This window comes from Lissotriton vulgaris, chromosome 1_2 (assembly GCF_964263255.1).
Source record: "Lissotriton vulgaris chromosome 1_2, aLisVul1.2, whole genome shotgun sequence".
Lineage (NCBI taxonomy): Eukaryota > Metazoa > Chordata > Amphibia > Caudata > Salamandridae > Lissotriton > Lissotriton vulgaris.
In genome coordinates this window covers 365,231,982-365,257,409 of record NC_141686.1, presented here as the reverse complement: position 1 = coordinate 365,257,409, position 25,428 = coordinate 365,231,982, and the positions used below count along the sequence as shown (strand labels likewise).

At 44.8% G+C, this 25,428-nt stretch overlaps 1 protein-coding gene across 1 annotated transcript in view; it reads right to left on the bottom strand.

The window, feature by feature from the left end:
• Window positions 1-1,100: 1,100 nt before the first annotated feature.
• LOC147736891 (uncharacterized) overlaps window positions 1,101-25,428 on the bottom strand; it is a 52,839-nt gene continuing 28,511 nt past the window's right edge. Inside the window, exon 3 of the mRNA XM_086953558.1 lies at window positions 1,101-2,338. Within this exon, the coding sequence (XP_086809684.1) occupies window positions 1,101-2,338 (1,238 nt within the window). The remainder of the gene's footprint in view (window positions 2,339-25,428) is intronic.

Here is a 25,428-nt window from a genome sequence, read left to right as displayed (position 1 = left end):
GGTGGCCATCTGCTTGTTGACGGTCTTCTCGATGACTTTGGCTGGAAACGGGAGGAGCGAGATGGGGATGACACTTCTTAATGATGCTGCCTCACTGGGGGCACATACATATGCCTTAGCATGCTTGCGGTAGGGTCAGAAATGACTTCTCTAAATGAGTTTAGTACAGGCATACCATTATGCACTGAGCCTTTTGAACACACCTTTAGCTGGGACTTAAACATCAGTATGCCATACCTCATGCCCTTAAATACCGAACAATGCTAATTAGTGCATGGCCTATTAAAATGAATTAATCTGCAAGGCACGAATCACGCCCAGAGAGCCACAGCTGCCTCTAAAGCCCTGCAGCCTCTCTCAGAAACTAGTGCAGCAAACGGCATGTGAAGAAGAAAGATGCTGCACAACTTTTGACCCTCGGCAACCCGATACCTGCCGTTTAATAGGTATGCTGCAACTTTCTCCCCTCTTCCACGGTGGTATGTTGCTACGCCCAAGATCTGCTCTCTGTACTCCTTCAAGCAAGAGATCTTTTTTTCCACGCTGATCCCTTTTTAAAAGCAAGAGCTGCAAATGGTGCCTCAGTGATGTGTGAAGTGTATGCGCTTCGCAACGGAGTTTGCGCACTCAGGGTTATTGCACTAAATGCACGTACCCTAAAGGAACACTGGTCATTAGGAATTTTCGACTATAAGCCCTCGCCAAGTTACAACATTCCAGTAAAACTTACTTTTGTGGTAAGCAGGACAAAAGATTGTTACAGTGAAAATGGATCTAGTTTGCATTTATTGGTGTTGTAGAAACTTTCGTTTTGAGTGAAGTTCCTGGCATAAACTGTGCAGTGATACGGTTCAGTTTAGTGTGTATTATTTGGAGCTGTTGAAGATGTGCCTCTTGAGTTAAGCTCTTCTCACACACAGTGCAGTGATAAGGCTTCTCTCCTGTGTGTGTTCTTTGATGCAGCACAAGGGTTACCTTCTGAGAAAAGAGCTTGGAAGACACTGTGCAGTGATAAGGTTTCTATCCGGTGTGTTTGGTGTTGCGAGACTTGACTTTTGATTTAAGCTCTTCTCACACACAGTGCAGTGAAAAGGTTTCTCTCATGTGTGTACACTTTGATGCTGTACAAGGGTTGCCTTACGAGAAAAGCGCTTTGAACACACAGTGCAGTGATAAGGCCTCTCTCCTGTGTGTACGCTTTGATGCCGTACAAGACCTCCGTTCTGGGAAAAGCGCTTTGAACACACAGTGCAGTGATAAGGTCTCTCTCCAGTGTGTATGCTTTGATGCTGTACAAGGCCTTTTCTATAAGTAAAGCGCTTTGAACACTCAGTGCATTGATAAAGCTTCTTTCCTGTGTGTATGATTTGATGCCATGCAAGGGATCCCTTATCAGCAAAGCGCTTGGAACACCCTGTGCAGTGATAAGGTCTCTCTCCTGTGTGAGTTGTTTGATGCAGTACAAGGTGTGCCTTCCGAGAAAAGGTTTTGGAACACACAGTACAATGATGAGGCTTCTCTCCTGTGTGTACACTTTGATGCTGTACAAGGTGTCCCTTACGAGAAAAGCGCTTTGAACACACAGTGCAGTGATAAGGTCTCTCTCTGGTGTGTTTTCTTTGGTGCTTTAGTAGATTTGCCTTTTGATTGAAGCTCTTCTCACACACAGTGCAGTGATAAGGTCTCTCTCCCGTGTGTTTTCTTTGGTGCTGTAGTAGATTTGCCTTTTGACTGAAGCTCTTCTCACACACAGTGCAGTGATAAGGTCTCTCTCCGGTGTGTATTAGTTCGTGCTTTAGTAGATTTGCCTTTTGACGGAAGCTCTTTTCACACATGATGCAGCGATAAGGCTTTTCTCCTGTGTGTATGCGTTGATGCTGAAGAAGGATTTTCTTTCGAGTGAAGCTCTTTGCACAAACAGTACAGTGATAAGGCCTGTCTACTGTGTGTACACTTTGTTGGGGCCTCTCTTCTGTGTGTTCACTTTGATGTCGTACAAGGCCTTTCCTATGAGCAAAGCGCTTGGAACACACTGTGCAGTGATAAGGCCTCTCTCCAGTGTGTGTTCTTTGATGCTGTAAAAAAGTTGCCTTTTGAGTGAAACACTTTTTACACATTTTGCAGGGATATGGCCTGAGGCTGGTGTGTCCTTTTTTGTGTCTCACAAGAAGTGTCTCATTGATAAATCCTTTGTCACACACATTACAAGCAAAGCGTCTCTCCCTCATGTGCATTCTGCGCCGTTTTCTTAAGTAGCTTTTTTGAGTATAATTCATCTTGCCTCCAGAACCTTTATGGCTTTTTTTCCCATTCATATTTTCTAGATGCGATTGTTGTTCTGCAAAATAGAAAAAACATAGAAAATTACATGAAGAAAATATTTCTTGAAAAAGCTGTATTGATATAATATGGAGAGGCGGACAGTTACAATTCAGGGGAAAAAATGTATGTTCTAAGAAGAAGAGTCACACTTCCCTTTGAGACACAAATGGTGCCCAGTCCTCTTACACAAAGTGCGGTGACCTAGTCCTGCAGCAGGAGCATGCTGGGAAATCAAGTGATTCACAAGAACCACTGTTAGACATGGGCTTTTTGGTTGGCTAGGGTAGGCACCTAAGCCAGGCAGAATCCACCACTCTAGTCAGGGTAAGCCAGACACACACCTGGGATAACCCGCGCCCACCCTCCGGTAGCTTGGCGTAGAGCAGTGAGGCCTGGGTAAAGAGGCAATGTGCAAAGCATTTGTGCAACACACTAGCGCAGCAACACAGTGAGTAAACCACATAAGGGAATCTATGAAGGATTATGTAAAAATAAATCCTATATTGTAAATCAAACAAGACCAAAATGACTTAAATCACACCGTTAGTGCAAATAATGCAGGTTTGAAAGAGAAAAACACAAATGACTATGAAAACATAGGTCACAGCGCTCCTGCGCTCCTATTACACTTCATACGGTAATTATAGTGAACGTGGTTGAAGTGATTGCATTTAGAAACCAAACGTACGGCGCAGGAGCACCTACTAAACGCTAAACAGTGATTGAGCTTGAGTCTTCCAGCAGTTCTCCTCCATGGATGGCCCTGCGCCATTCTTGAGGTCATCTCCAGAGCAGAGACAATGCTGAACAAGAAATACCTCTCACACTCTTCGAATTTGGAGCCTGCCGGGGCCGCTTGAATCGTGTCTCTTTGCCAAAGGGAAACCAAGCCACCCGTGAAGGAGAGCAGGGCTGCTTTACCACTCTGCTCGACCCAACCCGCCTCACAGTACCTTGTGGGTGCAGGGCCACTGTCCTCAGGGCATCTGTAACTTGCTAACAATGTTGTCATGTCTCTGGAGTGGGACCCGATGTTGCGCGCTTCGTGCATTACACACGTTAAAACCAGAGGGCGAGGCTGGCTGGAATGAGCTTCAGAGTGCTGGCCAGCAACATGTTACAGAGCAACGTAGGCCTGCCTTGAAGGCTATGTACAGCTCATGTAGCTCTGCAGCCTTAGACGCTGCACTGTACCACCTCAGAGCAGCACAAGTCTTCAGGGGGCTGTTCCTCGAGTCTCACAACCAGAGGGGCCACACTGGTTTGTTCTTGGTGGCATCTGACGGTGGTGATATCGTGCCAGACTCTGGGGGCGAGGTTCACAATCCAATTCAGCTGCAGTGAGCACGCTGGCTCAAGGACGTGTTTGTTTCTCTGGTAATGCCTCCAGGCGAAACAACACTGTTCTCACTAGAGAAAAAACACTCACCACGTGCTGGTTTGTAAAACATGGAGCACTTCTCTACAATGCACAAAGGCACTCTGCTGGTCAGACCGCTGCACTGTAGGCCCATGGTGCACTGTCCTGTAATGCACAAAGTTTTACCTTGGTGCAGAAGGGAGCACTGGCGACATGCTAGCCCTTGTAAAATGGGCTCACCCTGCAGAAGTCTTGGAGAAAAGAGGTAACAAGGTCTTTGATGGCCCTGCGATCTCGAGAGAACAGGGGGCAAGCAAACAAACCCTTGGAGAGCACTTCAGGGCACAAAAGTAGGTGGCAGGCAGCAGACAGCACATTTATTTATTTATTTTGAAAGTTTTATAGAGCGCGAACAAGAGCCTTGCGGGTATCAGAGCGCTTTACAGTAAATGTGTATAGGCATAACAAACAATAAAATGAAGCAGGATCATAAGAATAACATCAGAAAGCTTAATAAACAAAAGGACAAATCAAACATTAAGGATAAAAAGAACCATAATGAAAAGCAGCAAAGACAATCACAGATAGAAGGACACATCAGATAAGGTGCAGAGCCGGACCTCGGTCTGAAGGGTGATGGTAATACATTGATGATAAAGACGTCAGATAAATGGAACAGACTATACATATAAAAAGCCATGCAGTGCGGTGCACAGCAAGGGCGAAACATGTGGATCATGGTAGTGGCAAAAATTGATTAGGTTGTTAGGTAGGATGAATGGAGTAGGGGGTCTCACAGTCATGTGCGGCTATGTTTACGTACATTTTGCCATAAGGATGCCTTTTACTTCCAGTTTGAAGGAAGAGGTGAAGGGGTTCAGTCTTATTTCTGGTGGAAGGGCATTCCATATCCTGGGTGCCAATCCTGAAAAGGAACGATTATACGTTTTTTTCCTATTTAATTTTTGTGGCTTCAGAAGGAGGTTTTCTGCACTTCTTTTTGATCTTGACCCTCCAGATATTGTGAGGTTTTGTGTGAGATAGCTGGGTGCATTATGATGTAAGGCCTTGTGCGTCATGCAAGCTATTTTCAGGTGGGTTCTGGCTTCAAATGGCAGCCAGTTTAAAGTTTTTAGATCCGGGGAGATATGTGCCCTTCTTTTCGAGCCAGTGATGAGTCTCGCTGCCGCGTTGGTGCAGGCTCTTAGAGGAGCTGTAGTGGCTTTGGGGAGACCGCATGACAAGACACTTCCATAGTCCAGCCACGGTAGAACTAGAGCCTGAACCACTAACTTGAAGTCATTGGGAGGTAGGAAGGGCTTCAGCTTCCTTAGTGTATTGATCTGAAAGTTTGCTCCCTTCGTTGCATTACTAATATGCTTCTGCATATTGAGGTTACAGTCCAGAGTTATACCCAGAGATTTTGCCGAATCCACAATGGTTGGTTGAACATCGAGTGCTGTGAGGTGTTTGATCAAATTGTGCATTGTGGGGACCTGGGCGGGTGGGGCAACAAGGAGGAATTCAGTTTTTAATGAGTTCAGTTTGAGGTGATTCACTGCCAGCCATGTTTGGGTGGTCTTAAGAGTATTGTTAAGCAAACTAATGTCGTCCAAGGTGTTGATCTTGAGGTAAAGTTGAACAACCAGATATGGAGACAGAATGGAAGGCGCACTCAAAGGAATTACGCGGGTACTTGTAGTCTTGGATTTTCTTTTCTTTATTTAGGCAATTCTACCAAAAAGGACATACACAGCCAACGAGTTTCATTTACGCGTTGTAACTTCGTCAGGGCTAGGTCTGTGATGTTGATTCAGAATAGTAAGTGACCAGTAAAGTACAGAGGATAGGCGTAGTATGAAGCAGGCACCGTAACAGGTAACGGAAACTCTAGATAATATACTGAGTGAAACTGCTCAATATGCCTGGTTCCAAAAAGAAGTGAAGCGTGGCCTGCCGCCGTTGATGGAAATCAATACTGATAGGTACAGAAATCTTATCTCTGTGATACAGCTAATGATGGTTTCTATATCTGATGTCGCTCAGCAACATGTGTGGTATTCCAAAATAATTGGTGCAATGCATGCTATTGGGCCGCGTCGGAAATCCAGACAACGGCCCACGGGACATAATAGTCTCCCCAATAAGAAATGACGGTCTCCCGGCACGGTAACACGGGTTCAGGAGGTAAAGTTAGGTATCGTCGGCATACATGTGAAATTGCGCGCTGGATGTTTGTAGCAGATCGGTGAGTGGTTCCATGAACAGGTTGAAGAGTGTAGGAGATAACGAGGAATCTTGTGGGACTCCTAGCGTAACAGGAACTAGTTTGGAAGGGTATTGTTGACCTTGAATTTTTGAGTCCGGTTATGCAGAAAAGAGGTAAACCATTTGAGCACTGATCCTGAGAGACCCATTCTGTGTTTCAACAGATCTATCAAGTGTTCCTGTTTGACCGTGTTGAACGCTGAGGAGAGGTTTAGGAGGATGAGGAGGCATGCTTCTTTTTGATCAAGTAATTGAAGTGCATCATCAATGATGTGTGTCATGGCTGATTCCGTGCTGTGATTTGCACGGAAGCCAGATTGGTGTTTGTTTAGGAGGTTGAAGTGATCAATATGTTTTGTCAGTTCGTGTTGAACACATTTTTCCCGAAGTTGGTCCAGGGTGGGAATATTGGAGATAGGGCGGTTGTTGTTAAGGTCCGTGGGGTCAGCTGAGGGTTTCTTAAGGATGGGAGCCTCCTGCCCCACCCTTAGGGAGTCAGGGATGCAGCCTTGTTGAAGTGAGCTGTTGATGATCTTGGTCCAGAGGGATAGTAGCATAGGTGTAAGACCTTTAACCGCATTTGCGGGAAGGAGGTCAGTGAGGTGATTGGAAGGCTTCAGTGCACTGAGAAATTTGCCTATAGATTCTTCAGAATAGGTGTAAAGGTATGACCATGTTGCATCGTTTTCTAAGGTAAACTTTGATATGATTTGTTGAGAAGCGTTTGGGGTAGGGGGGAGGTTTTGATGAGGGGGCAAGAGAGATTTCTTGATGTTCTCAGTCTGTTGGTTGTGGGTGAGTTAGTTCTTGTGGCCGTTGAGGATGGTCCTTAGATTGCGTTTTGATTAATTCAAAAGGTTTTTTGAGTCGATTTCTTGCCTGGTTAAGTTGTTGACTGAAGAAGTCTGCTTTGGTGCGTTCGACCTATCGAAAATAAGCATTTCTCTTTCTTTTTAGAGTCAAGAGGAGCTTGGCGGAAGGTACTGATCTCCAGTTATGTTCGGCAGTTCTGAGAGAACGTCTGTCCTCATTAAGGAGACCGTTGAACCAGGGTTTAGAGTCTTTCGTGGAGACTCTCTTTAGTTGCAAGGGAGCAAATTCGTTAATTATCGAGGTCATGGAGTTTAGGTAGTGGTTGGTGAGGTCAATTACATTGGAAGTTCCAGCAGGGTGTAGAAGTAGATTCTGGCTAGAGGTGGGTAACGTGTTTGTTTTGAGCTTTTTCCAATCTCTTTTCCATATCTTCGCTTTTGTGGCTTGGGCCGAGTTCAGTTTGATTGTTTCCTTGATGAAGAAGGTGATGATGTGATGGTCAGACCAATCACAAGGGAGGATAGATTCCAGATGTGTGGAATCAATCTTAGAGATTATTAAGTCTAAGATTGCGGCTTTATTGTGCGTCGGGCTGCTGCACAGTTGGATGAGGTCTAAGGCTTTGAGGAAGTTTTTGAGGCTGTTGACCACTGTGTCATTAGGGTCATTCCAGTGGAGGTTAAAGTCACCCAGGAACATTTGTTTGTTTCGTCGACTGGTGAGTGATGTGATCAGGTCCATGAGGTGTTCTCTGAATAGGAGGTTGTCGCCAGGTGGGTGACAGATGATGTGGAGCGAGCAGACAGGTTTACCATTACTGTTGATGTCGAGGCTGATGTATTCACAGGAAGGGAGTAACGAGGGTATGGCTCTATTTACGGGGATGTTGCTCCGGTGTATGCATGCAATACCACCTCAAATCTTGCCTCCAGACCTGTCTAGTCTGATGATGTCATAGTTAGGGTGAACCAAAATGCAGCCCAGCAGCAGCAGGTCAACACAACAAGGCAGTTAGTGCAACAGTAGGGAAAGTATTGGATAGTGGGAGGGTTAAAATTACTATTTCCACTCCAGAAAATGCAACAGTAGGGAAAGCGTTGGATGGCGTAGGGGTAAAAATTACTATTCCCACTCCAGTGAGTGCAACAGAAGGGAAAGCGTTGGATGGCGTAGATGTAAAAATTACTATTCCCACTCCAGAGAGTGCAACAATATAGAAAGCGTTGGATACTGTAGGGGTAAAAACTACTATTCCCACTCCAGAGAGTGCAACAGTAGGGAAAGCGTTGGATAGCGTAGGTGTAAAAATTACTATTCCCACTCCAAAGAGTGCAACAGTAGGGAAAGTATTGGATAGTGGGAGGGTTAGAATTACTATTCCCACTCCAAAAAGTGCAACAGTAGGGAAAGCTTTGGATAGTGTAGGGGTAAAAATTACTATTCCCACTCCAGATAGTGCAACAGTAGGGACAGCGTTGGATAGCGTAGGGCGTAGGGGTAAAAATTACTATTCCCACTCCAGTGAGTGTAACAGTAGGGAAAGCATTGGATAGCGTAGGTGTAAAAATTACTATTCCCACTCCAGTGAGAGCAACAGTAGGGAAAGCGTTGGATAGCGTAGGGGTAAAAATTACTATTCTCACTCCAAAAAGTGCTACAGTAGGGAAAGCATTGTATAGCGTAGGGGTAAAAATTACTATTCAAACTCCAAAAAGTGCAACAGTAGGGAAAGGGTTGGATAGCGGGAGGGTTAAAATTACTATTCCCACTCCAGAGAGTGCAACAGTAGTGAAAGCTTTGGATAGAGGAGAAGTGTGGCTCAGGGGTTAGAGGCGGCAGACCCAGAAGCTGAGATCGGCCATGGACCAGGGTTCAATTCCCCGACTCGGCGGGTCTTGGGCTAAAAATTCCACGGACTCGATAATTCTCGCTCCGGTGCCTTCTCGGCTCACGGGTTCACACTCTGCGACTCTGGGCAATAGCTTGCTTAATCTCCACAACGGCCCCTCGCGGCGGGATGCCTGGCTTTCACGTTGTGGATACCCTGCCGGGGTTATCTCACAGGGGAATACCAGGACGGGTTCCCTAAGCAAGCGCCGGGAAACCCACTGCGGGTAGCTGTGCGCTATATAAGCTCAAATACATTTACATTTACATAGCGTAGGGGTAAAAATTACTATTCCCACTCCAGTGAGTGCAACAGTAGGGAAAGCATTGGATAGCGTAGGGGTAAAAATTACTATTCCCACTCCAGAGAGTGCAACAGTAGGGAAAGCGTTGGATGGAGTAGAGGTAAAAATTACTATTCCCACTCCAGAGAGTGCAACAATATAGAAAGCATTGGATAGCGTAGGGGTAAAAATTACTATTCCCACTCCAGAGAGTGCAACAGTAGGGAAAGCATTGGATAGCGTAGGGGTAAACATTACTATTCCCACTCCAGTGAGTGCAACAGTAGGGAAAGCGTTGGATAGCATTGGGGTAAAAATTAGTATTCCCACTCCAGTAAATGCAACAGTAGGGAAAGCGTTGGATAGCATAGGGGTAAAAATTACTATTCCCACTCCAGAAAGTGCAACAGTAGAAAAAGCGGGAGGGTTAAAATTACTATTCCCACTCCAGAGAGTGCAACAGTAGGGAAAGTGTTGGATAGCGTAGGGGTAAAAATTACTATTCCCACTCCAGTGAGTGCAACAGTAGGGAAAATGTTGGATAGCGTAGGGGTAAAAATTACTATTCCCACTCCAGAGAGTGCAACAGTAGAGAAAGCGTTGGATGGCGTAGGGGTAAAAATTACTATTCCCACTCCAGAGAGTGCAACAATATAGAAAGCGTTGGATAGCATAGGGGTAAAAATTACTATTCCCACTCCAGAGAGTGCAACAGTAGGGAAAGCGTTGGATAGCGTAGGGGTAAAAATTACTATTCCCACTCCACAGAGTGCAACAGTAGGGAAAGCGTTGGATAGCGTAGGAGTAAAAATTACTATTCCCACTCCAGTGAGTGCAACAGTAGGGAAAGCGTTGGATAGCGTAGGGGTAAAAATTACTATTCACACTCCAAAGAATGCAACAGTAGGGAAAGCGTTGGATAGCGGGAGGGTTAAAGTTACTATTCCCACTCCAGAGAGTGCAACAGTAGGGAAAAGATTGGATAGCGTAGTGTTAAAAATTACTATTCCCACTCCAGAAATTGCAACAGTAGGGAAAGCGTTGGATAGCGGGAGGGTTAAAATTACTATTCCCACTCCAGAGAGTGCAACAGTAGGGAAAGCATTGGATAGCATAGGGGTAATCATTACTATTCCCACTCCAGAGAGTGCAACAGTAGGGAAAGTATTGGTTAGTGTAGGGGTAAAAATTACTATTCATACTCCAGAGAGTGCAACAGTAGAGAAAGTAAATACTTCATATATGAATAAAAATAAAATAAATATTAATAGAAATACAAATTAATTAAAAGTAATTAACAATTTTATATAATATAATAATTAATCAAATACAAATACTAAAAAAAAGTATCACAAATATTTACCTATTAATACAAATTATTTACAAATTAACATTTAAATAGTAACAATTAAATATGTATTAAAATGTACAACAAAACAAAATCAATAAATAAATAACAATATGTATTTATTCACAAAATTAATTCCCACCCTATTCCCCTATAAATCCACAACCCGCTACAGACAATAAATTAATAGAATTAACATAATTAACAATTAAACTATTAATTAAAATGAATTACCAATTATATTTTAATTAATTACCAATTACAAATTTATATATCTATTAATTCCAAATAAATACCAAAAAATACATTTAAAAATGTAATTAATTATAATTAAATTACTTCCCACCCTATTCCCCTATAAACCCACAACCCGCTACAGAAAATACATTAATAAAATTTACATAATTATCAATTAATCAATTAATTAAAATAATTAACAATTACATTTTAATTACCAATTAATTATCAATTAACAATTAATTTGAAATTAATACCAATAAATAAATTAACATATTTAATTAATTATAATTAAATTACTTCCCACCCTATTCCCCTATAAACCCACAACCCGCTACAGAAAATACATTAATAAAATTAACATAATTATCAATTAATCAATTAATTAAAATAATTAACAATTACATTTTAATTAATTACCAATTAATTATCACTTAACAATTAATTCTAAATAAATACCAATAAATAAATTAACATATTTAATTAATTATAATTAAATTACTTCCCACCCTATTCCCCTATAAACCCACAACCCACTACAGAATTATAAAATGCAAAAATAAAATACCATAAAATTAATTAATTTAAATAAATTATAAAATAAATATACACTTTTCACACATATACTAACATAACAAATACTTTAAAAAATTAATATTAACTTACCTCAAATTCGATATTTTTGTTGTCTATATTCTGTCATTCTATATTTTTGTTGTCTATATTCTGTCTTTCTATATTTTTGTTGTCTATATTCTGTCATTCTATATTTTTGTTGTCTATATTCTGTCCATTCGATATTTTGTCCATTCTATATTTTTTAATTTGATATTTATGCTATTCTATTCGATATTTTTGTATTCTATATTCTGTCCATTCGATATTGTGTCCATTCTATATTTTTAACTCGATATTAATGTAACTCGATATTAAAAACTCGATATTTTGACTGTATACCGTTGAAATGCATACAACAGACATCCATTGATTACTCCGAGGAGGGTAGCCTCCTCATCATAAATTAATTGAATTTACGTGCTTTACCAAACATCCAGTCTTCCAACAAACTCACCAATGGTCTTACCTGGTCTCTGGCATTCTTGGCTGAATATATATCTTTTATAATTCACATTTAGCACTGGCTTAAACTTGACATTAAAGGCCTTTTCGATTTGATCATATGTCTTTTCACATTCTTGTAAATTCTTTTTCATGGCTTCTTTCACTCCTTCACCGGCCATGTGTCATGAACCTCCTCGACCCCCAGACTAGGAAAGCCAGGGGGTGACTGTTCACAAAAAACCCACCCCTGTCCCGTGCACCAGCACCTCATTTGTAATATATAGTGATTGTGTTAATTACTGTTTCTTTAATATGAATATGTGTTCATTTGTGATAGCTAGCGTTTTGTTGGGACACGAAAGAGTTGCCTGTTTGGAGTTAGATTGCTGGCCAGCCTTATTCCTGTAAAGGCGCCAATGATTGGAGCAACGTTGTGAGCACTGAAAGGATTGAGCGCGCAATGCCAGGGACGAGAGAGACTTTGTTTTCTTTGAGCCGCGTTCGGCTCTCGGCTTTGCAGACGCGTGCGTGCGCACGTAATTTTGGGTGCGGTTGGCTATTTAAACCGCACCCAAGTTTCTAGAAGCTCTTTGCCTTCTGCTTTGGAAGCGGGAAGGATCGCGCTTGGAACCTCTCCGCTCTGCTGGGAATTTGACGCTTGCCACTTCCTTTTGACCGGGTTCCAGCCTGGTAATAGAAGACAAGACCTGCAAGAAAGAGACATCAGATAAGTAAATCTGTTATTTCGATTTGAAGGCGCCCATCACAAGAAAGACAGGACAAGTTCAATACTCACCTGATTTTCTCGGAACTTGAAGACCTTCATTCTGAAAATAGTTGTGGCTTTTAATAGAGAATTTTAATGCAAGAGACTTGAGTATTTGGAAATATTTGTGACTTTTAAGGAGAGTTATTATGCAAAAGACTTAATTTTGTACAATACAATCCAGGATCCTAGTTTGGAAGCATTGCAAGGAATATGTTGTGAAGTGAGATGTTATTTTGTAACCACTAGTTTTTTGTGGAGTTACTTGGAAGAGAGTAGGTGTATCTTTTTATTGTGTTACAACAGGTTTGAACACAAGAGAGTAAGGAATCCAATTTTCCAGTACAGTCATCCTAAATTCCAAGTAAGTCAAAAGCTAAAGGGGAATTTAGAAGAACTAGATAGTGGAACATTAGTAAAACACCCTTTTGTTTTCTTTAGTATCTTGAAGCGTGACACCATAACGAATCTTCAAGGGACTTCTTCACTACTTCACATCTCTTCTTCACGACTTCCCATCTCATCCAAGACAAAGAAATACTGGACGAAGGACTGAATAATCTGATCGCAGGTAGGAGTCTAAAGTGTGAAGGTTCAAGGGGACTGAGTGGTTCAGGGCAAAGGGAGGTTACAAGGGTCTCAAGGAGTTCACTAAGAGTCAATAGTAAATGCCACTTGCTTGTTATTCTGCAGGTCGACAGCAAGATTCCTCTTTCATCTCGTCACATCCAGTACCGGCCCTCCTCCCATAAGTCTAGTTTTATTTTTAGCTGTGTATTTAGAATCAGCAAGTTTATTAGTTAGATTTCTGGGAAGTTGGTCCCTTGCGTCTCTGCGAAAACTTCTACGTCGTCCAGGAACTTCAGTTCAGCTCAAGGTAAGGGACGACGTAGTTTGGCTTTTGACAGAAGGCAAAGCCCACGGATATTTTTTCGCCCAGACGCAATGGACCAAATAACCTTGCAGGACATAGCTGAAATTTTGAAGGATCTTAGAGATGAAAACACATCTTTACGTAGAGATATGTCAGCTTTACAGGAATCAATACAGCGTAAGCCTGTTTTGTCGCCTGCAACTTTTCAGGGTTCATCTTCTGAGTCAGGAATTCCTACTCAAATTCAGGTGGTTACACCTGTTCCCACTCCTTTAGCCCCACCAGAAAGGTTTTCTGGAGATTGTAATACGTTTTCTATATTTTTGCAACAGTGTCATTTACATTTTTTAGCAAAAAAGACGGCTTTTCCTGACGACTCTTCCAAGATAGCTTTCATGTTATCGTATTTTGGAGGAGATGCAGCTCATTGGTCAATTCCTTTAGTTAAGAGTGATGACCCGATTCTTTATAATTTGACTAATTTGAACATGCTTTAAAAAAGATTTTTGCTAAGCATGTTTTTGTACAATCTGCCGATAATGAGCTGCTAGGTCTAAAACAAGGATCTTCAGATTTACTCCATTATATTTCGCAGTTTAATCGTTTAGTTCTAGAGGCCAGATGGCCTTATGATAAGAGGGTTTCCATCTTTTATAGAGGTTTGAGAGACGATTTAAAAGATATGGTGACTCAAATTCTAGAACCCCCCGATGATATTAATGACTTCATAGATTTAGTGGTAAAACTAAATAACCGATTAAGTGAAAGAAAGGGAGAAAAAGGAAGGAGTGATCACAAACTGTTTTTTGTAAAGGAAAGAGGTTCTACGCCTCGCGAGGTCTCTTCTAAAGTAGAGTCGGTAGAACCAATGCAAATAGGTACAGTTCGGGGTCCTTTATCAAAAGAGAAAAAAGACAAAAGGCGAAAGATGAATCAATGCCTGGACTGTGGAAAGACAGGTCATTTTGTAAAGGATTGCCCTACTCGTCCTGTTAAAAACTTTGACTTTCAAGTCCTCTCATTGCATAAATCAATGCTTTCTTCTTGAGAAGACTGAGGATGTTATTCGGGGATTTGATTTTTGAACCGAATCTACCAGTGTTTTAACATTTGAAGGGGTTCCTTCAGTTTATTCCGACCTCTCTGACGTCTTTGATAAGAAAAAAGCTAACACACTTCCACCTCACAGGGATTTTGATTGCAGAATAGACCAAGGGCCCGATGTAGGTAGGGCGTTACCGATCGGTAACGGCCGAAAATACCGATTTTTGGCCCTTACCGATCGGTAAACAGCCATCGAGATGTAGGGAACGAAAAACATAAAGAATCGGAGTGAAAACCGATTCGGAATGAGTACCGAATGGGAAAGAATCCGATACGTACATACCGAAAATCGGATATGTAACGAATCGGAAAAACACCGATTCGGATGCAAAGACCGATTCGGTCCATTGACCGAATCGTTAGTGACACCGAATCGGAAAATCACCGATTCGGTCCATGTACCGAATCGTTAGTGACACCGATTCGGAAAATCACCGATTCGGTCCATTGTCCGATTCGTTAGTGACACCGAATCGGAAAATCACCGATTCGGTCCATGTACCGAATCGGTAGAAAGACCGATTCGGACATGAGCCGAATCGGAAAACATGCCGATTCGTATGAATCGCTGATCGGGAAATTCCCCGATTCCGACAGTTGGGGAGATGTAGGGAGGCACAGAAACACCGAAATCGGCTCAAAATCGGTAGAATTCACTCGGTATTTACCATGGATTGCAATCAGGTGGTAACCAACTCCAACCCATATAAACAGTCCCAAAATGCATTGCAACTTGCAGGATGGCAGCTTTCTATGTCATTGCGAGGCGGCTACGGCTACAGCAGGAAGGACAGAGGGAATGGCTAAGAAATGAACAGGTCTACAGACAGAGGATAACCCTGTTCATGCTCACAGAGGCAGAGATACTACAGAGATACAGGCTGGACTCCGACACCATACTTGAGCTCATCAGGGATCTCAAGCCATTCTTGGACCACCACACCCCAAGGGCACACGCCATCCCTGCGCACATCCAGGTGCTATGCAGCCTACACCTGCTAGCGTCTGGCAGCTATCAAAGTGGTGTAGCAGCAGCAGGAGGGGTGAGCCAGAGCAGCCTGTCAAGGTTCTTCCACACATTCCTTGACGCTATGATACACAGGATGGACCAATACATCTCTTTCCCTGCAACCCACGCAGAACTGCTACAAACCAAAGCTGACTTCTACCAGATGGCACAATTTCCCCAAATCATCGGTTGCATAGATGGCACGCACATTCCGATTTGCCCACCAGCGGACACCGAATACATATACCGCAATCGCAAGTCTACACACACCATCAACGTGCAGGTGATCTGCAATGCAAAGTGCACCATCACAGACCTGGTAGCAAAATTTCCAGGGAGTACCCATGACTCCTATATTTTCCAACAGAGCGGCATATATGCACGGCTGATGGCTGGCGAATTTGGAGAAGGATACCTCCTAGGTGAGACACATCATCAGACCCCCATAACACATAGTAGGTAGGTGGAATACATGTATGCATGTGTCTAATGTGACCCCTTTCTCTTCCAGGCGACAGTGCATATGCCCTCGGCTCATTCATACTCACCCCCTACCTCAACCCCTCCACACCCAGCCAAAGGAGGTATAACCGGGCCCACATACGCACAAGGAATGTTGTCGAACGGACCTTTGGCATCTGGAAAAGTAGATTCAGATGCCTGCACAAGAGTGGAGGTGCAAGGCAGTATACCCCCATCACCTGCTGCAAGATCATAGCTGTATGTGCAATGTTACACAACCTTGCGGTGAAGAAGGGCACTGAGGTGGAGTTGTCTGACTACGAGGACCATGACGACGACGAAGCTGTGCCACTGACACAGCCAGCTGGGGTGTGTACGCCAAGTGATGGCAGATACAGACGTGAGGAGATCACTGAGAACTATTTCTGACTGAGTACAGATGCAAAGACAGCTAAATGTTGATTGGAAAAAACAAATTTTAATATTGCAACACAGTTACAGCACTGATGTGCAACAAAAAATGGTGTATGGTAAATAAAATAAAGTCCAAGGTTCTGGTTGCCTCACCCGCCCTTGCAAGGCTATTTCTTTGCCCGCTTGCCAGACCCACTGGGGTGTCCCTCAGCCCCCTCTGAATGCCCAGCAGCATCAGCGGAGCGCCTGGTGCTCCTCCGTGGCTCAGACGCAGCGCTGGCCGGGCTGCTGCGGCTGCTGCTGTCCCCAGCATCACCCAGGTCCAGGGCAGGATTGGAGGCGGTGTTTGAAATAATCATGGCCTCCATAGCAGTGGTGATCCGGGCCATCCCCCTAGTGAGCTCAGCCGTATGCTGACTAAGGACAGATTCCTGGTTGGCGCTGCGATGGCACAGTTGTGCCGTCGCCGCTGCAAGGCGGCCCATGGCGCGGTTCAGCACCCGGGCATCCCGCCTGCGCACCAGCTCATGCTCCTCCTGTCTGCTAGATGAGTGGGTGATGGCAGTGGTTAGCCTGCCTAACCCTGCTGCCACCTCCTTGTTCGATTCCACGACGGCCTGGAATCCCTTGACCAACTCTCCCATCTGCATGTTGTGCTGCAGGAGCTGGCGTTGGCAGGCCATAGTGGATCTTGCCTGTTGCCTCTGAATCTTCACCATCTGTCCCTCCAGGCCCAGGAATACACTGCCCTCCCGTGCTGGTGCAGCAGTGGTGGTGATGGTACGGCGCCGGGCACTGCTGCTTCCGGCCTGCTGAGTGGGCTGGGGTGCCACTGGTGGGGGTGTGAAGCTGGCCGGTCCCTGAGCCCCTGCTCCCAGGACAGGTTGAACAGGTGGCAAGGCCATGGTTGTGGCAGGAGCTGGTGTAGGCGGAATGGTGTCCCTTGTAGGGGAGTTCTCTGGGGAGAACTGCAAGGGGGGTGTGCTGGCCATTTCTGGGGAGTGCAGTGCATCGAAGTCAATGACCAGGACTCCCTCCATACCTAGCCCTGGGGTGTCTCCTTCCTCCTCCTCCTCCTGGCCAGCCTGGCTGGTGCTCGGCCCTGCGACTGCAGTGTCGGACGGTGCTGCTCCCTCTGATGTCACTGTTGTTCCGCCTGATGGGGCCCCTAGGTACAAAGAAGCATTTGTAAACTGAGTGCCGATGTATTACAGTCAGTACAATTATAGCATTCCACATGTCCTTGCATCTCCTTACACTGTGTCACACTGTTTCCTGTCTTGTGATTCTGCACTGCCATATTTAGCTAACTTCTGCTGACTACATGTACCATGATGCTTGTCTCTTGTATGTTGGTGACAGTACTGTGCTGGGGTTTGCCTATGCATTGTGTCTAATGGGGAGGTGTCTGGTAGGGTGTGTCATGATGCGCATGCTTCTTACCTGTAGCTGTAGCTCTCGCAGAGCTGTCCAGGGTCCCGATTCCACTGACACTCTCCCTCTCAATGGTGCTGGAGACCAGGTCCTCCAGCTCGGTGAGGGGTGGCGCCGGGTTGTTGCCTCCTCCAGTGAGTCCAGCCTGCCTCTGTATCTCAGCCATCTTCCTTTTTGTGAGGCTGCGGATGTCATAGAATCTCTTTTTCAGTTCTTCTACGGACCTGGGGGTGACACCCGCAGCATTCACCTTCTGGGCGATGTCGGCCCAGATCCTCCTCTTGGTGCTGTCTGGCACGTTGAGGGACAGCTTGCCAAACAGCTGGCGGTGCACCCTCACCACCTCCTTGACCAGCACCTGAAGTTCGGTGGTGGTGAACTTCGGCTTCCTCTTCTGGGAGGACTTCTGGCTTCCTGACTGCTCTGCCATGTTCTCCAGTTCAGTTGGCAACCTCCTACTCCCACTGCTGCTAACTGTGAGTGTTGAGCTCAGGCTGGCTCTCCAGAAACTTCTTAATTAGCTGCACCTGCCAGGGTTGCCACTCCCTGTTTGGGTGGGGGAGGGGGAGCCACCTCATTGGCTGAATCGGCTTTTGCCGAATCGGCTTTTACCGATTCGGTAATATCCGAATCGGTAAAATCCGATTCGGTATTATCCGATTCGGTAAAAGCCGAATCGGTTCCTTCAATGCATTCCTATGGGCTTTTTCGCCATGGGTGTGTTTTCATGGCTACGAATCTATGATTGCCGAATCGGATTTTACCGAATCGGCTTTTACCGAATCGGTATTCGCCGATTCGGGACTATCCGATTCGGTGGTAGCCGAATCGGTAATTTCCGATTCGTTGTTAGCCGATTCGGTACTTTCCGATTCGGACCGTGCCGATTCGGAACGTACCGATTCTCATTACCGATGCCGACCGATTCGGTATTCATTCGCTTTTTTTTCCCTACATCTCGTTTTCCGATTTCAGAATACCGATTCGGCCCGCCTCGGTATTTTGAATTCGGAAAATCGCGTTTACCTACATCGGGCCCCTAGTTCCCGGAGCAACCTTGCCCTGTAGCAGAATTTATGCACTGACAGAGAAAGAAAATGTACATCTCAGGGAGTCCCTAGATGAATACCTAGCTAATGGTTTCATCCGACATTCCAAATCGCCTGTGTCATCAGCTCTTTTTTTTATTCCAAAAAAAGGGGGGAATTGCGTAAGTGTATTGATTATAGAGCTTTGAACAACGTGACTATTAAGAATAGGTATCCTTTGCCTCTGATTCCAACTTTGCTGGATCAAGTTAAAAAGGCAACTATTTATACTAAATTGGATTTACGCGGGGCTTATCATCTTGTGAGAGTCAGAAAGGGTGATGAATGGAAAACGGCATTCAGAACCAAGTTTGGCCTTTTTGAGTACCAAGTAATGCCTTTCGGACTCTGCAATGCCCCAGCTGCTTTCCAATTTTTTATAAATGAGGTTTTGCATGAATTCATAGATGTATGTTGTGTTGTCTACATAGATGACATTTTGATTTTTTCCAATTCAGAAAAAGAACATGTACAGCAAGTTCGTGCTATTCTTCAAAAATTGCTTTCCAATTCCCTATTCGTAAAATTGGAAAAGAGTCTATTTCATGTTTCAAAAGTTGACTTTTTAGGGTATATCATCAGCCCTAGTGGAATAGAAATGGATCCAAAAAAGGTGGAAGCTGCAAATTCTTGGCCTAGCCCCTCTTCAGTGAAACAGGTTCAAAGCTTTCTAGGCTTTGCAAATTTCTACCGCCGTTTTATTCAAAATTTCTCTCAGATTATAACACCCATTACCAAATTGCTGCGAAAAGGTGTAAAATTCGTCTGGACAGACCAGGCTGAAGTGGCCTTCCAAGAACTTAAATAGAGATTTACCTCAGCCCCAATCTTAAGTCATCCAGACCCCAGCCAACCCTTTATTGTGGAAGCAGATGCTTCGCAGCTAGCACTTGGGGGAGTCCTATCTCAAAGAAATACAGACACAGGCCAAATGCATCCCATAGCCTTTTACTCCAGGAAATTGTCTGAAGCGGAATTAAACTATGCCATTGCAGATAAAGAACTTTTAGCAATAAATGCAGTTTTTGAAGAATGGCGTCATTACTTGCTCGGTGCTCGACACCCTGTCACTATTTACACTGATCATAGAAATCTTCAAGCTTTAAGATCCGTAAAAGCCTTATCTGCCAGACAGTTGAGGTGGGCAATGTTTTTTAATGACTGTGATTTCGTGATCACGTATCGTCCTGGAAAAGAAAATTTGAAAGCTGATGCCTTATCTAGTATAGGATACAATCTAACAGAACTTACTGAATCATCTCAAGAAGTTCAACCTGTCATTCCGACATCTCGCTTTCAAGCAAGTTTATCCTGCTGCCCAGTAATTTCCGATATTAAAAAAGAGCTTTCATCTAAGGGACTAGACGAGTGGAAAAAAAGGTATCCTCTTCTTCAAGAAAGAGGTGATTTGATCTTTATGCAAGATCTCATTTTTGTACCCACTGAAACAATTAGGAAAAGAATACTTCATTTCCACCACGACACTTCTTTAACTGCTCATCCAAGTGTGATAAAAACATACGACTTAATCAAAAGAACGTTTTGGTGGCCTTCCATGTTTAAGGATGTACAAGATTTTGTGGAAACTTGTAGTGTGTGTATTCAAAACAAACCTTCACATCAAGCTCCAAGTGGTTTGTTAACACCACTCCCTATACCACCTCAATCGCAAGTCTACACACACCATCAACGTGCAGGTGATCTGCAATGCAAAGTGCACCATCACAGACCTGGTAGCAAAATTTCCAGGGAGTACCCATGACTCCAATATTTTCCAACAGAGCGGCATATATGCACGGCTGATGGCTGGCGAATTTGGAGAAGGATACCTCCTAGGTGAGACACATCATCAGACCCCCATAACACATAGTAGGTAGGTGGAATACATGTATGCATGTGTCTAATGTGACCCCTTTCTCTTCCAGGCGACAGTGCATATGCCCTCCGCTCATTCATACTCACCCCCTACCTCAACCCCTCCACACCCAGCCAAAGGAGGTATAACCGGGCCCACATACGCACAAGGAATGTTGTCGAACGGACCTTTGGCATCTGGAAAAGTAGATTCAGATGCCTGCACAAGAGTGGAGGTGCAAGGCAGTATACCCCCATCACCTGCTGCAAGATCATAGCTGTATGTGCAATGTTACACAACCTTGCGGTGAAGAAGGGCACTGAGGTGGAGTTGTCTGACTACGAGGACCATGACGACGACGAAGCTGTGCCACTGACACAGCCAGCTGGGGTGTGTACGCCAAGTGATGGCAGATACAGACGTGAGGAGATCACTGAGAACTATTTCTGACTGAGTACAGATGCAAAGACAGCTAAATGTTGATTGGAAAAAACAAATTTTAATAGTGTTGCAACACAGTTACAGCACTGATGTGCAACAAAAAATGGTGTATGGTAAATAAAATAAAGTCCAAGGTTCTGGTTGCCTCACCCGCCCTTGCAAGGCTTTTTCTTTGCCCGCTTGCCAGACCCACTGGGGTGTCCCTCAGCCCCCTCTGAATGCCCAGCAGCATCAGCGGAGCACCTGGTGCTCCTCCGTGGCTCAGACGCAGCGCTGGCCGGGCTGCTGCTGTCCCCAGCATCACCCAGGTCCAGGGCAGGATTGGAGGCGGTGTTTGAAATAATCATGGCCTCCATAGCAGTGGTGATCCGGGCCATCCCCCTAGTGAGCTCAGCCGTATGCTGACTAAGGACAGATTCCTGGTTGGCGCTGCGATGGCACAGTTGTGCCGTCGCCGCTGCAAGGCGGCCCATGGCGCGGTTCAGCACCCGGGCATCCCGCCTGCGCACCAGCTCATGCTCCTCCTGTCTGCTAGATGAGTGGGTGATGGCAGTGGTTAGCCTGCCTAACCCTGCTGCCACCTCCTTGTTCGATTCCACGACGGCCTGGAATCCCTTGACCAACTCTCCCATCTGCATGTTGTGCTGCAGGAGCTGGCGTTGGCAGGCCATAGTGGATCTTGCCTGTTGCCTCTGAATCTTCACCATCTGTCCCTCCAGGCCCAGGAATACACTGCCCTCCCGTGCTGGTGTAGCAGTGGTGGTGATGGTACGGCGCCGGGCACTGCTGCTTCCGGCCTGCTGAGTGGGCTGGGGTGCCACTGGTGGGGGTGTGAAGCTGGCCGGTCCCTGAGCCCCTGCTCCCAGGACAGATTGAACAGGTGGCAAGGCCATGGTTGTGGCAGGAGCTGGTGTAGGCGGAATGGTGTCCCTTGTAGGGGAGTTCTCTGGGGAGAACTGCAAGGGGGGTGTGCTGGCCATTTCTGGGGAGTGCAGTGCATCGAAGTCAATGACCAGGACTCCCTCCATACCTAGCCCTGGGGTGTCTCCTTCCTCCTCCTCCTCCTGGCCAGCCTGGCTGGTGCTCGGCCCTGCGACTGCAGTGTCGGACGGTGCTGCTCCCTCTGATGTCACTGTTGTTCCGCCTGATGGGGCCCCTAGGTACAAAGAAGCATTTGTAAACTGAGTGCCGATGTATTACAGTCAGTACAATTATAGCATTCCACATGTCCTTGCATCTCCTTACACTGTGTCACACTGTTTCCTGTCTTGTGATTCTGCACTGCCATATTTAGCTAACTTCTGCTGACTACATGTACCATGATGCTTGTCTCTTGTATGTTGGTGACAGTACTGTGCTGGGGTTTGCCTATGCATTGTGTCTAATGGGGAGGTGTCTGGTAGGGTGTGTCATGATGCGCATGCTTCTTACCTGTAGCTGTAGCTCTCGCAGAGCTGTCCAGGGTCCCGATTCCACTGACACTCTCCCTCTTAATGGTGCTGGAGACCAGGTCCTCCAGCTCGGTGAGGGGTGGCGCCGGGTTGTTGCCTCCTCCAGTGAGTCCAGCCTGCCTCTGTATCTCAGCCATCTTCCTTTTTGTGAGGCTGCGGATGTCATAGAATCTCTTTTTCAGTTCTTCTACGGACCTGGGGGTGACACCCGCAGCATTCACCTTCTGGGCGATGTCGGCCCAGATCCTCCTCTTGGTGCTGTCTGGCACGTTGAGGGACAGCTTGCCAAACAGCTGGCGGTGCACCCTCACCACCTCCTCGACCAGCACCTGAAGTTCGGTGGTGGTGAACTTCGGCTTCCTCTTCTGGGAGGACTTCTGGCTTCCTGACTGCTCTGCCATGTTCTCCAGTTCAGTTGGCAACCTCCTACTCCCACTGCTGCTAACTGTGAGTGTTGAGCTCAGGCTGGCTCTCCAGAAACTTCTTAATTAGCTGCACCTGCCAGGGTTGTCACTCCCTGTTTGGGTGGGGGAGGGGGAGCCACCTCATTGGCTGAATCGGCTTTTGCCGAATCGGCTTTTACCGATTCGGTAATATCCGAATCGGTAAAATCCGATTCGGTATTATCCGATTCGGTAAAAGCCGAATCGGTTCCTTCAATGCATTCCTATGGGCTTTTTCGCCATGGGTGTGTTTTCATGGCTACGAATCTATGATTGCCGAATCGGATTTTACCGAATCGGCTTTTACCGAATCGGTATTCGCCGATTCGGGACTATCCGATTCGGTGGTAGCCGAATCGGTAATTTCCGATTCGTTGTTAGCCGATTCGGTACTTTCCGATTCGGACCGTGCCGATTCGGAACGTACCGATTCTCATTACCGATGCCGACCGATTCGGTATTCATTCGCTTTTTTTTCCCTACATCTCGTTTTCCGATTTCAGAATACCGATTCGGCCCGCCTCGGTATTTTGAATTCGGAAAATCGCGTTTACCTACATCGGGCCCCTAGTTCCCGGAGCAACCTTGCCCTGTAGCAGAATTTATGCACTGACAGAGAAAGAAAATGTACACCTCAGGGAGTACCTAGATGAATACCTAGCTAATGGTTTCATCCGACATTCCAAATTGCCTGTGTCATCAGCTCTTTTTTTTATTCCAAAAAAAGGGGGGAATTGCGTAAGTGTATTGATTATAGAGCTTTGAACAACGTGACTATTAAGAATAGGTATCCTTTGCCTCTGATTCCAACTTTGCTGGATCAAGTTAAAAAGGCAACTATTTATACTAAATTGGATTTACGCGGGGCTTATCATCTTGTGAGAGTCAGAAAGGGTGATGAATGGAAAACGGCATTCAGAACCAAGTTTGGCCTTTTTGAGTACCAAGTAATGCCTTTCGGACTCTGCAATGCCCCAGCTGCTTTCCAATTTTTTTTATAAATGAGGTTTTGCATGAATTCATAGATGTATGTTGTGTTGTCTACATAGATGACATTTTGATTTTTTCCAATTCAGAAAAAGAACATGTACAGCAAGTTCGTGCTATTCTTCAAAAATTGCTTTCCAATTCCCTATTCGTAAAATTGGAAAAGAGTCTATTTCATGTTTCAAAAGTTGACTTTTTAGGGTATATCATCAGCCCTAGTGGAATAGAAATGGATCCAAAAAAGGTGGAAGCTGCAAATTCTTGGCCTAGCCCCTCTTCAGTGAAACAGGTTCAAAGCTTTCTAGGCTTTGCAAATTTCTACCGCCGTTTTATTCAAAATTTCTCTCAGATTATAACACCCATTACCAAATTGCTGCGAAAAGGTGTAAAATTCGTCTGGACAGACCAGGCTGAAGTGGCCTTCCAAGAACTTAAAAAGAGATTTACCTCAGCCCCAATCTTAAGTCATCCAGACCCCAGCCAACCCTTTATTGTGGAAGCAGATGCTTCGCAGCTAGCACTTGGGGGAGTCCTATCTCAAAGAAATACAGACACAGGCCAAATGCATCCCATAGCCTTTTACTCCAGGAAATTGTCTGAAGCGGAATTAAACTATGCCATTGCAGATAAAGAACTTTTAGCAATAAATGCAGTTTTTGAAGAATGGCGTCATTACTTGCTCGGTGCTCGACACCCTGTCACTATTTACACTGATCATAGAAATCTTCAAGCTTTAAGATCCGTAAAAGCCTTATCTGCCAGACAGTTGAGGTGGGCAATGTTTTTTAATGACTATGATTTCGTGATCACGTATCGTCCTGGAAAAGAAAATTTGAAAGCTGATGCCTTATCTAGTATAGGATACAATCTAACAGAACTTACTGAATCATCTCAAGAAGTTCAACCTGTCATTCCGACATCTCGCTTTCAAGCAAGTTTATCCTGCTGCCCAGTAATTTCCGATATTAAAAAAGAGCTTTCATCTAAGGGACTAGACGAGTGGAAAAAAAGGTATCCTCTTCTTCAAGAAAGAGGTGATTTGATCTTTATGCAAGATCTCATTTTTGTACCCACTGAAACAATTAGGAAAAGAATACTTCATTTCCACCACAACACTTCTTTAACTGCTCATCCAAGTGTGATAAAAACATACGACTTAATCAAAAGAACGTTTTGGTGGCCTTCCATGTTTAAGGATGTACAAGATTTTGTGGAAACTTGTAGTGTGTGTATTCAAAACAAACCTTCACATCAAGCTCCAAGTGGTTTGTTAACACCACTCCCTATACCACCTCAACCATGGCACACAATTTCTTTGGATTTTATTGTTGAACTTCCAATTACCAAAAAAGGCTTTTCTACTATTCTGACTATAGTTGACCAATTTTCACGTATGGCCCATTTTATTCCTCTAAAGAAATTACCAACAGCTGTGGAATTGGCTCATCTGATTATGACGCATGTAATTCGATTACATGGAATTCCATCAGTAGTCATTTCCGACAGGGGGTTTATTTCT